This window comes from Pyxicephalus adspersus, chromosome 3, assembly GCF_032062135.1.
Source record: "Pyxicephalus adspersus chromosome 3, UCB_Pads_2.0, whole genome shotgun sequence".
NCBI classification, from domain to species: domain Eukaryota; kingdom Metazoa; phylum Chordata; class Amphibia; order Anura; family Pyxicephalidae; genus Pyxicephalus; species Pyxicephalus adspersus.
Window position 1 is genome coordinate 12,223,959 of NC_092860.1, and position 16,586 is coordinate 12,240,544.

At 37.9% G+C, this 16,586-nt stretch overlaps 1 protein-coding gene and 1 non-coding gene across 5 annotated transcripts in view; both read right to left on the bottom strand.

Moving 5' to 3' along the window:
• STXBP4 (syntaxin binding protein 4) overlaps positions 1 to 16,586 on the bottom strand; it is a 98,981-nt gene that overhangs the window by 54,433 nt on the left and 27,962 nt on the right. For 3 of the 4 annotated variants that reach the window (XM_072403604.1, XM_072403601.1, XM_072403603.1), the window contains exons 10-11: positions 16,403 to 16,495; positions 9,107 to 9,172 (exon numbers count right to left, since the gene is read on the bottom strand). In XM_072403604.1, coding sequence (XP_072259705.1) covers positions 9,107 to 9,172; positions 16,403 to 16,495 — 159 coding nt within the window. The remainder of the gene's footprint in view (positions 1 to 9,106; positions 9,173 to 16,402; positions 16,496 to 16,586) is intronic. The other variant, XM_072403602.1, reaches the window with a different exon arrangement.
• On the bottom strand, positions 2,442 to 2,548 carry LOC140327872 (U6 spliceosomal RNA). Its single transcript, XR_011920161.1, has one exon. It is a non-coding gene; the product is annotated as a U6 spliceosomal RNA (small nuclear RNA).

Sequence of the window (16,586 nt, forward strand, 5' to 3'; positions counted from 1 at the left end):
TTGCAGGGCTAATCTGCTTCCTCTGAAGCGTTGCAACAATATATTTGGTAATATGGTGGAATTGGTGGTGGTATACATCTAAAAAGAACCATCATATATGTAAATGTCACAAAAAGTATAAATACAGTATCCAAACACAAACATACAAGTTGCAAACAAACATGTATGATATTAATGGTAGCTGCCAGAGTGATGAGCATACTCTTCTGATCAACCAGGCAGGGACCTTTCCAGGAAAGCAGCACTTATGTAAACGTCATAGCTAATAGGTTGGGTTCAGGAACAAATATCCCCCCTGTATACTAAAGGATGAAGCTCATGGTTTGGCCAGACCCTAAAAAAGCAAGTGTAAAGAGTGTTTGAATTCTTCATGGATGGGTCCAAACATACAGAGTTTTTTTGGCACAAGAGAATATTATAATGAAAACCTTGGTTGCCTGGCTGCCAAGCATTCAACAGTAACATAAAAATCTGAACTACTGAACTGTATGCTTGATTCAGATCAGCACTGCAAAAAGTACTGAATCATGAATCCCAGCATTCATCGAAGGAGAAGTTCGAAACAAAAGTCTCCATAGATTTTATTCTCACAGGTTTACTGCCCCATACAGAGCAAAACATGTCAGAAAAAAAGGGGTAGGTGGGACGGGAACTGCTATTCATATTAATAAAGCTTCTGTTTTATTAGCTGACACTTTTACAGTGTAACTGTGGTCTTGTTATAAAGCATTAATGCAAGGTGACAGGAAATAAATTTTTACTTCTCTCATGGAGACCATCAAAGTGCCTAAGCACAACGCAGCATTTATTATTAGACACAGAAGTTCTTATGCTTAAGCAGTAGTGGCAAAGTGAAACTTTTTTTCTGTATTTAAGTTAACAGCTATATATATAAACATATATACATAAAAATTATTTAAGGTCACAGTAATCTAATGAGGCCAAAGACAACAATAAAACATTCTATGTAACACAGATAATTCCAGAAGAGGGCTGTTGCAGGTGCCACCTAGCTTTGTGCCTACAGGTTCATGTGATATTAATTTAACGTTACCATGCAAACCTATGCTACCTGTCCTCTTTGCATCTCTGATATTCCAAAATACAGGTATTTTTGTGGCCACTCATCCTTACTGACATGTTAAAGTAACCACACTGTTAGCTGTAAACAAGGAAAACAAAATAATCCAAAGAATGTCTAACAGGAAAAAAGGGGGTTATATTTTTACCACTAAGTTTTTTTTTTTAATGGGAGATTTTTCAATAAATAGATCAGGGGAAATGCATGTTCAGACCTTAAACAGAAACGGAGAGCACAAAATGATGTTAGACATCCCCAGTGGTAGTTTAAAGTGACTTTCAACTATAGTAAAGTCCAAATAAAAATAGCTGAAGTTTGCAAAGACCAACGCTTCCTAGGGTGCTGATCTCTTGTGATCTACACTGCACTGGTTCCTCCTGCTGACTTCTATGTTATTTATGTGTGCGGTGGGGACATATAAATTTGAAATGTCCCAAATTTTTGACTTCTACCACAGATTCCTCATTAGCACCAGAAGGTTCTTATTTTACAGGGGCAGTATATTTTAGTTTATTTAGGTTAATACTAACAAGGTTGGAAAAAAAAATCAACAAATTACATTTTGCTTAGGAAAGGTCGGTTGGGGAATGAAAGAAAAAAAAACTTTAACCAAACTTTAACACTAACCAGTGTCTGACTTCAAAACCTAAATCAAAAATTTAATCACAGGCACTGAAGAAGCATGTTAAAGGAGTGTCGGAAAAGTGTTGCCTAAATCTATATCTGTTTTGGATCAGTGACTTCAAAACCAAAGCATCTTCAAGCCACAAAAACCTGAATCATTGGGAATGGAGAGGATAGACAATCATCAGTGAAGCTGAAGGAATGGATTTCATCAAAGTCATTTGCTAGCAAATATTTTAAATCCTGGACCAGATCTATTTCAGGTTTGCTGGATCACCCTTGTATCCTTTCCAGCCTTTGAAGAGCTTTTAAAAAAATCAGGCATTATTTTTATGAACAATATTTACATATTACACAGTGCTGTACATTAAATAGGGGTAGCAAATGATAGACAGATACAAACAATCGCACTGGAGGAGAGGACCCTGCTCAGAAGAACTTACAATCTAGGAGGTGGGGGAAGGAGGGGAGATCTAGGAGGTAAGATATTTATTGGAGGGAAGTAGTGAGGGTTTTAAGAGACAGAAGAAGATGGATAAGCAAGTTTGAAAAAAATGGGTTTTAAGGGCTCTTTTAAAAGTGCAGAAAGTGGGGGCAAGCCGAATAGGACGAGGACGACCATTCCAGAGAGTCAGGGCAGCCCTAGAAAAGTCTTTAAGTCGTGCCTGTGACAAGGTTCTGAGTGAGGAAGTCATTAGTAAGTCATGTAAAAAGTGAAGAGCACTGCTGGGGGAGTAAAAATATGGAACGCTTCACACATTTTCGTGTCATCCTTGCACAGGGGCCATGCTAATTTTCTCTGTATCGTTCCAATTTGAGTATATGTGCTGCTGAATCGAACACTAATCCGTAAAGCAGAACTAAATGTTAAAAATAAAAAAAATTATAACCAGGTGGGTTCTTTATTTTCGATATTCGGTGGGTTCTTCTATTTTTGATAGATGATTCTATAGAAAATGTTTCACATGCTTCATTAAAACAGGAGGACAGGTTCTTATTGAACAAATAAAAAGCTAAATTTAATAGAACTAGCGCTCCCAAACACTTGTGACCTGTAGGAGCACTCTAGAAAAGCTAGTGTGTATCGAGCAGTGAACAAGCTGACGCTTTTACAGCAGGGTATTGAGTTTTCTCGCGGCTCCTTTCATCTGCTGGAATAATCATTTGAATGTGAGATATTGGATAGAACGGTCAAATTTAACCTGACCCTTTTTAACACGATTTTCACTTCAGGTAAAGACAAGTGACAATCGGGTGGTTTAAGTATGCTAGAATATGAATTGGCAGAAGGTTATTGACGGTGAATAAAGACAGCATGTTCTGGACATTTTTATTAGATGAAAATGTTGAAAGCATCTTCACTGACTATACTTGGGAATGCATCTGGCTCTTGTACGAAGAGAAATAGAAAACAAAATACCTAGCTCTTCAAGCCAATTAGTCTCTTGGAAATCAATGGAAAAAAATAAAGAAAAAGATACTTGCTCACTTGTAAGGGTTGAACATGAAGTATTACTACAATTATTACCATCACGATTATTTTTAAAGTTGAACTTTCATCTAAAAACTCTTTTTGTGACTAAAGTCTAGGAAAACAGCAGTCTTTGAACTTAATGATTTTCTTCTTGTTGGTGGTGTGCGAAATATGGCAAAGTTTCATCATAAATAACTTTTACCATAAATATCATATATACTGTATATACTGGAGTACAAAATAGGTGTCCAGGTTTAAATTCAGATCAGTTTATATTCGAGTATATTCATACTTATTTCAACTGAAAAAGTCATCACATCTTAAAATGCCTTGGTCAGACCCAAAACTTTAATATTTACAGACATAAACTCATAGTAATTCCTAATCAGTGTTTTCTGCTGCCCCTTTTAAATTTCAATATTTGTTTTTACTTTTCAATTTTTACATAGAAATACTGAAGGACATAACATTTTAACAATTGTGTACAAATAAAATCAGTCAGCAATAATAACTGTGCAAAACCTTAGCAAGGTTCAGAGCAATGAAGAACAACATGAATGAGGAAACATAAGATATGTTCAGGATGTTAATATGACTACTGACCTCTTACTGGACCTGAATCTACATCAGTACATCCAAATAACAACAGAGAATAGATAAACACAACAAAACAAGACCAGAACAGATCAGACAAAACAAACAGGCGGGGGGGGGGGGAAAAACAACCTGTTTCCAAATTAAAGCTACTTCATTTATCTGTAGTGGTGGATCTTAATCTTTTCCACCAGTCCCAGATCTTGTCCAATTTCTCCAATGAATTTTGTAGAATGTGTCATTCTGTCATTAATCATATTCCAATACATGTTGGCGAGGAAAGGGCCCAAACCTATCGTGTTGGATTTCCAAGACTTAGCAAGTGTGATCCTAGCCGCAAGCAGGATCAGTTTCAGGAGTTTCAGTGAAAACTTAGAAGCCTCCAGATCACACTTTGAGTTGTCACTTAAAACCGGGGTCACAGAACAGGGGCACTGAACAGCTGGGGCATAATACAGGGACAATGAAAAAATGTGACATACGAAAGAGGTGGGTATTAGAAAATGGAAACTAAATTTAGGAGAGCAATAGAAAGCTTACTGCATTATAGATGTTAGGGGTCAGTCCGCTTAAGAAAATTTCTGGGGAAGAACACTGCTAAAGTTTACTTCTAAAGAAGACAAGAAAAAGAATTGAAAATGTTGGAATATTGCAAGCAAGAAGTGCTTATTGACCCTTACGTGCAGGGGACCAGGATAGGGCTCAGAGCAAAAAGGATGAATGATGCTGGACATCAGATAAAGGACATCCTGCGCTGCTAAAGAAATATTTTTTTGTTGCTTTATTGGGCTATTATTAAACCATAAGTCAGGGTTGTGGCCAGTCTATCCTATATTTGAAAATATTTATAACACTTTTCAGAGCTATCGAGGTCTATTAGGTAAAAGAGTATTTTAATACGTTAATAAAACCTCAATAAAATATTTACCTCGCTCTCCTGACTGCCCTGTTATGGCTAACCTTAGAAAACATGCAGATTTATGAGTCATAAAATGAGACTGGTATACCTTATCTTCAAATAAACTTTCTAAGAAAAGTATATTTCTTTCTAAGGAAGTTTATTTGCCTTGTTAATTTGAGATTATATATACATACACACACACACAAACACAAACTGACCAGAAAAGAAGTAAAAAAAAAATGTACCATATAACATTGGGGAATAATAATAATATATATAAATTATGATAATATCTAGGAGAAAAATTGTCTGAAGTTCTCCATATTCTCTTGTGGATTCCATGTGATGACAAATCATTGCCAGCACAAAACTTTTATTGGAACACTGAAAGCAAAGCATTCAAATTGAATTGTGCACTTCTAATGTAGGCTTAGCTGAAAAAGGTACAGTCATTCTGAGTAATGACCTAGAAAACTGAAGATTGTTCTGATGTAGCACAGGAAAAATATACTTTCATATCACTTTTTGTTTTATTATATTCAATTTTGTGATTTTTTGATGGAAATCAGCTTTGATATATTTAAACTAAGAAATGTTTACAACCACATAGTTCCTGTATCCTCAGATTGGTACTAGGTTGATAATTCAATGTTCTAATAAACATTATACGAGGGGGGATGAGAAGTTCCTGGCTTTGCCCCCTTCCAGATGAAATAGAAAAATTAATGTAAGGGCATATGACAGCCTAATATCTTAGTATGTAACTGTGCAAATATCAGGTCTTTGTGATTCTTAAAACTGTTTTATCTTTCAGTGAGAAGCTGTGATGGCAGAGGCACAAGCAGGTTTCAAGTCGTTGGAGTTACGGGCTGTCATAAAGTTTTTGTTTCTCCAGGGAAAGTCAGCAAAGGACATTCACACTGAGATGTCACAAACACTGGGGAGAAGTGTCCTTCCTACAGCACTGTCAAAACCTGGATATCTCGTTTCAAGACTCGGCATTTTACCGATGAAGACGAGCCACGCAGTGGGCAGCCCCCAACCTCAACTGACCCGGCAACCTGCGATGCTGTCCATGAGCTGATTATTGAGGACCGGCGAATATCCGCAAAAAAGATAGCCCAAATACTTGACTCACGGGAGCGTGTTGGGTTTGTTATCGGCACTATCCTAGACATGCGAAAGCTTTCAGCAAACTGGGTACCGAAATGTTTGAACAGTGATCAGAAGAAGGAACGAGTTGAAGCATCTAAAGCCGTTTTGGCACATATTGAAGCTGCACAGGACTTTTTGGCTAGGTTAGTGACTGAGGATGAAACCTGGCTCTACATCTATGATCCTGAAAACCAAGGAACAGTCAAAGGAATGGCCCCACAGCGAGTCCCTGTAGCCGAAGAAGTTCCGAACCCAGAAATCGGCCAAAAAAGTCATGGCGTCAGTTTTCTGGGAAAAGACGGTATATTGTTTGTGGACTACCTACCTCAGGGCTCTAGTATCACCGGACAGTATTATGCTAACGCCCTGAACTGGCTGAAGGAGGCAATTGAGACGAAACGCCGAGGAAAGTTGACCAAAGGGATCCTTTTTTTGCAGGACAACGCACCAGCGCACACATCCAATGTTGTGGCTGTCAGGTTGAACACCCTGGGTTTCCAACTGGTCCACCATTCCCCCTACTCACCTGACCTGGCCCCTTCGGACCATTACTTTGTTCCTGAATTTGAAGAAACACCTGAAGGGGCAACGTTTTGAGGACATTTTTGAAATAAAGATGATGCTGAGAGTTGGTTAGCGGCCCAACCAAAAGACTTTTATTTGAGCGGTCTAGAAAAGCTGCAACTACGCTGTACCAAGTGCATCAGTCCCAGGGGGGAATATGTTGAATAAATGTGTTATTTTCATAACTCTGGCTCTCTTCTTTCTGGGTAAAGCCAGGAACTTTTCAGCACCCCCTCGTATTATGATGTCACTATGAGCATACCGCTTGGATAGTGTCTGTGCCCTTTAATATAGCCATACAGACATGCAGGAAGCATTAACTAAATCAATCCATTGCGGATGAAAGGAACCAGGACTTCAGTAAGACCTAAATTAACAATAAATCTTAATTGAGAACAAAATAAAATGGTTTAAAGATAGAAGTTACACGGCAACTTAATAAACTTCATGTACTAATTGCCTATAGCCTTGTATTTTGCCAGATGCATTTCCAGTTAATTCACAAAAGAAAACTTTCTCCCCAATTAAATGGCCTATTAGAGAAAATATAGGCGTTCAGTTTCCATACTTTAATATGCACAAACCGTATATAGGCAGATAAATATCTTCACGTGCAAATGAAATTCAAACTGGACCCACTTTTAGGTGGAGTTTCAAGGCTAAAAAGGAAACTGCAACTTTCTTTGAGTCCCCTTCTTTCTCTTCTAGTCTTAAAAACTTTCAGTTTACATTGCCAAATATTGAAATTTGAATCAATAATAACTAGTATTTATATAGCGCAGACATATTATGCAGCACTTTACAAAGCCTATATCACTAGCTGTCCCTCAAAGGGGCTCACAATCTGATGTCCCTACCATAGTCAAATATAATTACCACCGTCTAAGAACAATTTTGAGGGTAGGTTAATTAACCTGACTGCATGTTTTTGGGATGTGGAAGGATCCCAGAGTACCCGAAAGGAAACCCATGTAAACACTGGGAGAACCTGCAAACTCCATGCAGATAGTGTCCTGGCATAGACATAGTGCTGCAAAGGCCAGAGTGCTTGCCAACCATTCAGCCGTTATATTATAAGTGGAATCTGTTGTACTCAGTTATTTATTGTCTTTTTTATTCTTGAAGAACTCCATGTACAACCCCCCCCCAATTTCTAAACTAAGTTGCAGGTTTTGTGTCCAATTGTTTTTTGAATTCCTTTTCTCTTTAAAAAGTGCCACCAAAAATGCAAGGTAATTTTTTTTCACTCCAAACCAAGACACTAACAATATTTTTAAAAAGCCATTGTGGGAAAAAAAGTGTTTCTTAATATACCCAGCTTTTTCCAGCTTCAGTCAACAGATTGGGATGCCACCTCTGATGAATTATCAATAAGAAGGCAGAAGCACCTTAAAAATATATCTGGCATTTTCCAGGATCTCCACTAAAATGCTGGTGTTGGTTAAGCTCCCTGAAGCCAAAACTTGGGGTCATAGTACAATTATCTACTAACTTTTTTGCCCAGCTTTTTGTGTTAGGAGAATAGCCATAAAAAAATAAGGTAACCTTACTCAGTAGTGCAAAGGGAGCTTTAAATTACTTGAAACGAGAAAGAAAAACTGAACACAATGAAATACTAAATGCCATTGCAGGTTTTGTTTGTACAATAGAAGTGGAGGCTTCACAATCTGAAACAACATGAACAAAGAATTTCTTCCTAAAAGGAAGAAAAAAAGCAACATGTATTTTACTGGAAGCTTCTTCGTCTTGTAATTGTGCTTTCATCAGTCTTTTAAACACTGCTTACAAATTCACTTTTTGTTTCATAACCAGTCCTTCGTTTTCAAGTTGACTTGCAAAAAAACTTGAAAAGACTACTCAAAAGGAAAAACAGCTGTATTTTTTTGTTTCCTGTTGGATACAATGTAATAAGCCAAAAACAAGTAGGATCATCAATACAGCAGCAAAGTTGTATTTGTCCAGGTCCTGACATGTGACCCCAATATCCCTTGGGTAAATGTACTGAAGCAGCACAGGCTGTTTAATTGGACAGATAAAGTAAATAAGGTACGTGTTCATTTGGAATCGGTCAAGAAAGTGACCAATCAAAAGATGCTGCACTTAAGCTGCGTACACACCTGCAATTTTTCTCGTTGGAAAGGATCTTTCACGATCCTTTCCAACGAGAAAAGACTGCACGATGCATGAACGATGCTGTACATACAGCACCGTTCATGCTCTATGGAGAGGGGAGGGGGAGAGCGACGGAGCGGCACCCTGCTGCGCGCTCTCCCCTTCCCTTTCATTAGGATCGGTCGTCGTCCATCGTCCATGGATCCGCCAGGACGGTCGTCGGACGATGGACGACGACCGACTGTACACACGGCAGATTTTCGCCCGATAATTGGCCGATACCGATTATCGGGCGAGAAAAATTTGCCGTGTGTACGCAGCTTTAGAATCTCAGAAACACACAATGAAAACCACAATGTAACTGCTAAACTCCTAACTCCGTGGTATTTCCATTTTCTAAGTAGTAAAACATCAGAAAAACCACTTACTTTACAAACTGTCTAAACAAGCCTTTATAAAGGTGAACTTTATGTTTTAATGAACAACTTTTAAATACCAGGGACATCTTACACAAGCAAAATGGCAAATGCTGCCCCAGCTCCACATTGCTGCTGAAGAAATTAGTCATAATTATACAGAAACTCACAAACTGCTAACCCACCTGTTTTACGCTCGTAAGCTCGGTAGAAAGCTGACTGTTCTGTTTTTCCGACTGCATGAGCTGTTCCTGGAAAGAAATAGAAAAAAAAGGTGCATTACATATTACATTTACACATTGGACAAAAAACGCCACTAAATATAAAAGAAATACACATCCACGTTTTTCAGCTACATATGATGATGGTTTTCCTAATGTCATTTTATCTGATCTCCATATATGTCTATGGGGCTTCTTTCAAACTTCTCCACCCAGAAAGTTAGGTACTTATTTTTTTTACCTTACAATGTTTTTTTTAAAAAATATGATTTATTCTCTGTGCATTGCCACCTCAAGGACTCTGGACTTTGGAAACAGTGAACTATAAGGCAAAGGATCATTAGGCTGGAAAGGTTGAAGGCATGAGTATTTTAGATTGTAGATTTGCCCTTGCATGATGACGGACACATCTCTACAGGTTCTACACGGCTCTGATTTCTGATAAATAAAATCAGCAGGAAGTGACAAGTGGTTATTTAATAAAGCACTTATGTTACCACCATCATCACAGCTTTCAGAACTTCCAGCGTAACAATGGTGCTTGGATATTTATTCCAGGAGTATCACAATATTTGCCATTCTACTCCCCTGCATTTTTTTCATACTACAGCTGTACTTGTTTTATTTCAAAACAAACTTCAAAAGCTGAAATGGGCTAAATCAGTCTTTTTCAATCTTATTACCCCAGAAAAACCTTTAAAACAATTCCCAGGGACCCTTAGTTGCTACAAACAAATGATTCCTGTAGCTCTTATTAAGACCTCTGTACTTTTCAACAAGGATGCTTTCTCCAAACTACAGGCTTCACATTTTTCCATGTATGTTCAGCACGATTCATACGAGGGCTCATAGTGGGCTACTTCATAATAGTTCAATGTTTTATTCTTAGGCATTTTTGGGTGCCTTAAGCTGTACAGCAAGTCATATGCAGTAAAGTACCAAATCATGACCCATTTTTTCCCTGTATGGACATAAAGCTGATGTATCAACATGCTCCAGTTTTCTCATCTGTCCAAATAGCATTTTCCCAAAAGCATTGTACCTTGTCCATACACTTTTATATATTTCATAGTTTCAGGCTGGGTTTTTAATGCTGGAATCAGCTTGATGGTGAGAAGCTGGGGTGACAAATTTAGTATCCCCAGTTGTTTGTGCTAGAGGTATCCAGTAACCACTTTAATTGTGCCAATGTTCTACTACTCACTTATACTTTTATCCAACTTTCTAATGCCTGCCCCCTTAGTATGTCCCATTTCCACTGTCCTTGTATTATGCATGTTTGGAAAGAGGTTCATTTTTTCGGATCTAAGGAGATAGGTATCATGGTTGTTCACACTCTGGTCCTTGCAACACTAGGGTCTCGTGTTCAAATTTTGTCCAGGACACTGCATCTGCTTAGGTTAATGGTCTTCTCTGTAGAAAAACAGTCTGCAAGGCAGCTACTGAAAAGTGCTGGGTGCTGTGGCAGGCTAAAAGGAGTTAGGGAAAAGCTGGACACTGGACATGTGCGGCACTAATATACTGATTTACAAATGCTTTATATTACTCAGTGACATAAAAAAGGCACATTGGACAATTGCTTTACTCTTATTCACTTCTTAGGAGGCCTAATGCACTTTATCAAGTTGTAAGTATACCAATAAAGTTGGCCATAACTGTAATTTAAAAATAATGTCAAAAAGGCTACACCAGATTTATATAAAAAAAAGAAAAAAGCCTACATAATGAAAAGCACAATTGTATCTGGTTATTTTTTAAGCACTATGAAATAAAAGATTGTGATACATTAAAAAAAAACAAAACAATAACTGGATGAATTTGTGACCAGTGTAAATGTGCTCTTTCATTTTCCTCTCTATTGTATCTCTTGTTCAGTGGCCTTGCTGCTGTTTCCCATTTCTTCTGTCACCATTGTTACTGCCACTGTACATTACAGCTCAACTTAAGTGCCTCACCAAGTGCTCCTTGACCTGAGATTTACTCTACAAAGCAGCAACTACTAATGCAGATTACCAATAATACCAGGCACAAAAGAACTTAGTGTTTTAAAAATACACCGTGTATAAAAACTGAATGCCCTATATATACAGCATTCAAATAAAAAAACTTGTTAGATGTGATCAGCTTTTTTCTCCTTCTTCTGCTAATGATGCCGTGAAAACTTACAAAGCAGACACAGATTTTCTAATGGTATACAACAAATAACCCTTTTAGAACCTAGAATATGAACAACTGAGCATATGAGCACCTTAAGAATTCCACTCTGAGAATACCTGAAAGTACACTGAGAATACCTGTTACTCCTTTTCTGCTGCCTATCACCAGCCTTAAATTCCCTGTGTGTGGCTGCAGTCCGAGCAGTGGATGAAATAGTGTTCTGAATCTTCACTTTTAACGTTTTTTTTTTTTTTTAATTCATTATTCATTTAATTTATTTTGTTCATTAGACACTAGTATTATAGAGAATGACTCATTCTCAATTAGTATTAAAAGAGTGAGGCTTTTAGGCAAAGAAGTTACAAACCAGGTAATTTTGTTGAAGCAGAAATACTATTATAGTCCCACTAAAGACAAAGTTGGGTTTTCAAAGTAATTGAAACTGGGTTTGCCGTAGAATGAAAGGAAACCTCTGCTTGGGTTGCTCCTGCACTGCAGCATGGCCATTCCATTTGGGAAACTATCCACAATACTGGCAGAAAGTTTAGCAACCTAACAATATCCACAAATGTCAAAATATCCATTTTTTCACAATTCTGGGACAATCCCATTTTATTATTCTGTTTGAGCAGAACATCTACTTTGGTTGATCCCTTGGTTTCTCCTAAAGAAGCCCTTTGGCGAAATGCGTCGGGCTTCAGCCTACCTGATTGTTAGACATTAAATCTTCGCTTTTGTTCTATGGAAAATCAATTTCAATTACTTTGACAACACAATTTGTTTTTAGTGGATCTATGTTAGTATTTTTACTTCAATAAATTACCTGTTTTGTAACTGCTTTGCCTAAAAGCCTCACTCTTTCAATGCTCTTTCACTCTTACTATTATCTCTAATAGTTGTTCAGATCTCAGAGCTTGCAATACATTTCATAAAGATAGATGTGTATGAATATCCCACTGCCATTTTCCCTCCTCTCCTCCACCCATCTCTTAAAGTGTACCTAATCTCAACATTTTCATTTTACATAAAAGGGTAGACAATATGTAAAGGTAAAATGTTATTTATTTTTTAATTTTTTTTTTAAGTGCAACACCTTCCCTTTTTAGCATCAGCCCCTTCTGCACATGTCTGAGATCTCAGGCTTGCGCAGAAGGAGCACTTAGAGCCTCCCGGGATGTGTGACGTAGGTATCGCGAGAGGCTCTGGGTGTTCTTTCTGTCCGAGATCTTGGACATGCGCAGAACGGGCATTTTTTCTATGCCGATGCCGATCTCACGCAAGCACAGTGAAATCAGCCTCCCCCCCCCCCCCCAATATTTCCTTTCTGTTTCTCCAAATACATATACAGGAAATAAGTATTGGTCAGGTCAAGGTTTTTTCCATAAATATATTTCTAATGGGGCTATTGACAAGAAATTTACAGCAGGTGTCGGTAACAACCTATGTATTCCACACATACAAAGAAATCAAAACAACAACCAACAATAGTAATTGGTGCAGACTGGCCCAGTTACACAATTTACTAAGCAGGTAAGATGTGGTCTCCGAAGGCAGTTTCAGTGTTTCCATTTTGACTGGCATGTACCATTATTATTTCATATTACCATGACCTTTCTACTGTCTTTAGTGATAACAAGAAAAATGCTATTTTTAACATGCAGCATAACTAATTTTATGTCAGCACAACAATCACCTCGCCTAAGCCAATACAAAAGGAAAAGCACCATTTATGTTAATACTTGGAGCATCTGCAAAGAAGGTCAGTTTAACCTTGAGCAAACAAACGATAAGCTAGGCAGGACTTGAGGCTGAACTCCAGATAAAGATAAAATAAATAAAATGGAGCGGGTTTTATCTGACAAAGGAGTTTTATCTCTCTCCATCCAGTCTTGAGCTTAACACAGCTCAAGGTAAAACAAACGTAGATTCGTATAAATAGTCTAGTTCAGTATTTCTCAACCAGGGTTGCTTCAGAGGTTGATAGGGGTTCCATGAACAATGAGCAATTTGTGCCTCTCAGGGCAAGAGACCCCCCAAGGATCTGTAAAGGTAAAACTCCTCTCACTGGTCAACAATGTAGGAGACATTCTTCACACTGATCACCATACTAATGTACTGTGAGCTATGGATATAGTAATTATAGAAGAGATTCCCTGAAGACCTGAAAGTTTTCTTAAAGGGTTCCCCTATTTTAAAAACAATGAGAAAGACTGATCTAGTCTGTGCCCTTGTGACTATCCTGTGTCCTCCTTCCCACACTTGTTCAGGTGGGAGAGACCTGATAAAAAGAAAGTTGTGGTTGTTGGTGCCTTGGGAAAGAAAGCAGCTGGTAATATACAAAATATATAATAAACATTAATGTACCTTTAACAAAATAGTATACCAAGGATATTTGACCCAAATGAGCCAGTAACGGTCATGTAAGAATCTGACTGGTTGAGATTAGTGTATAAAAAAAAAATAGAACTATAAAAAAAAATAGAAATATAAAAAGAACTTTTTTCACAAATATTACAAAGGACTGCAAGCTTTCACTGAAGATGAATAGGGCAATATAAGATATCAAGACTTAGTCAAGATCGTTTTATCATTTTCCTTTGTTGATATGGTTTGTTTAATTAACGTATTTTGTGTTGAATAACTTTTGAATATATTAACAAGGAATTTTAAGGCAGCTTTCTTAATCAAATCACAGTGTCACATAAATCTTTCTTAAAACCATAATTTATTTATACATTAAAAATCTGAATAATATCTTTATCACAAATGTGCCAAAGTACAAGTACAATTTCAGTTCCCATTTCTTTGACGCGTTTCACAAACTCTGCTTCCTCATTAATCACAGAACTGACATCAAAATTAATTGATGAATCCCATCCGTTAAATACATCATTCACAGCATTATCAATCTCTCTTCTAGACTACTGTAACATCTTCCTCTCTGGTATTTCAATAACCCAACTCTCTCCTCTACAATCTATTATGAATGCTGCAGCCAGGCTCATCCATCCTTCCCAATGCTCCTCTTCTGCTGCTTCTCTTTGTAGTTCTCTTCATTGGCATCCATTTCACCTTAGAATCAAATTCAGGCTCCTGTGCTTTGCCTGCAAATCCCTCCACAGTTCTTCTCCCACTTACCTTTCTGACCAGATAGAAAAAACACCCCCTAGACACTCTCTTTGCTCCTCCAATGACCTACCAATGACTTCCTTACTCATAACCTCGTCACATGCACGGCTCCAAAACTTTTCTAAAGCTGCCCCGACTCTCTGGAATGGTCTTCCACATCTTATTGAGCTTGCTCCTACTTTCTGCTCTTTTAAAAGAGCACTCAAAACCCATCTTTTCAAAATTGCCTACCCATCTTCTTTTGTCTCTTAAAACCCTAACTACTTCCCACCATTCCATATCTCCCCTCCTATTGTGTAAATATTGTGTAAATAGCTGTCAGCCCTCTGTTCTACAGCCTGTGGCATCCCCAGGTTTCCTTTGGATGTAAATAGTCTCTCAGCATCCCCTGCTCTGACACTGTGCAGCTGAAGGGAATTGTGCCGAGACTAATGAGCAGACCCTCATTTCAGTCCTGTGCTGCCATTGGCTGCTGGGGCTTTATAGCCTCTTAAAGAGTTTAGCTGCGCCAATCTGTGCTGGTGTGTTTCTCATGTGATTTATGGTTGTTGACTTTTGCTTGTTCCTGACCCATTATTTAAACGCAGCCTGGACCAACTTTTGCCTGTCACACTGACTCTGCTTTTGCCTACTCCCTCTGTACTTCATTTGGTGGACTGACTGCCCGTGTATGACTTTGGCTTTGTATGAATTTGCCTTGTATTTCTTGTGCTGTGTTCTGTGGGGCCCTGGTCTTCTGCCAGGCCATCCCCAGACGCCATCCTTTGTGCATTAAATCCTGGGAGCAACCGTGTGCTGGGAGGCGCAACCAGTCTCCCGTGGCTGAGTGGGGGCTTGCTAAAGGTGAAGTAAAAAGTATAAAAGTATAAACATGCATGCTTATCTAAATGTGCAGGTTTAAAACAAGCCCCTTCATGAAATCTTATGGGTGGCATAATGAATGTGCTCATTTATTCTCAGTCTGGTGTTATGTGTAATGATAGATTGTTCTAGCTTGGTGAAAAGTTTTCATTACCATCAATCACATAAAAGTTATCTGCTTGGCGTTGTGTGTCTGTTAAACCGGAAATTATAAGCCACTGTAAGGATCAAAACGAGACACAACCAACTATATATAAATCCTTTTCATGACAATTCTACCTTGAACTGCATGCCATTTATTATTAATGTTTTCTCACTTTCAATTGAATTTTTGGTTACTGCTATGCAACTTTGTTTTTCATGCTTTTTCAATAAAGCCAAAAAAACCTGATAAAAAGAGTGTATCTGTTATACTGAAACTCTGCTTGCCTTCACTGTCCACACAGTGAAGGTAAAAAGGGTATAAAATAAACTGAAAACTGTAGAAAAAAGAAACATGATCTTTAGAAAAAAGTTATTTCTGCTTTTTGTTAAATACAGATTTTAAATTATTTTGGTATGCCTGTTTCCAAAATTATCTGTGATCTACTATGCCAACATACTTTCTGTCCTAAAAGGACAATGCAACTTCCCCATAGATGAAGGATGGTGATTGTGTTACTAGCAGGCTTTGCATGTATTTGCCAAACATTTTTGTTGGGTTTAGATACCTTTGAATCTTTGCCCAGGCTGAGGGTCAGGGGTTTAGACAGATGTTTCCTGTTAAATGTTGGACCTTACATAGAAGATTAGAGACTGGTTGTGAAGTTGGGCATTTAAGAGGCCAACAACTGCCAAACTTCAAATTATATTTTACCCTCTTACTGCCTCAGTAACGCACTTTCCTTTTTTTCATCCTTACAGATTTTACAATAATGCAGTAAAAAAAAACTATGTTATATTTCCCACATAGAAGATTAATGATGAAATGAATAGCCTGGCAACAGGGTTTCTTTAAGGAAAGTAAGCCAAGACCTGGGTTAATTTTTGTAACCCAGGGAAGGGGATCCTTTGTAAATAGAATCTGATAACATCAGCTTGAAAACTGCTGCTTTTTTCATATTCCCGGCTTACCTTTAGAACCTTTAACTGGACATGTGCCTCGTCTCTTTCTCTCTTCAGTTTGTTAATGTCATCCTTTTCAGAGAGATCACATGACTGCATCTGCTTAAATAAAATAAGAAGAATTAAGGAACTCATATTGTAGCCATGCTTAGGAGACATGATGTGCATTCTGGTATTACAGTCCTTGTGTTCG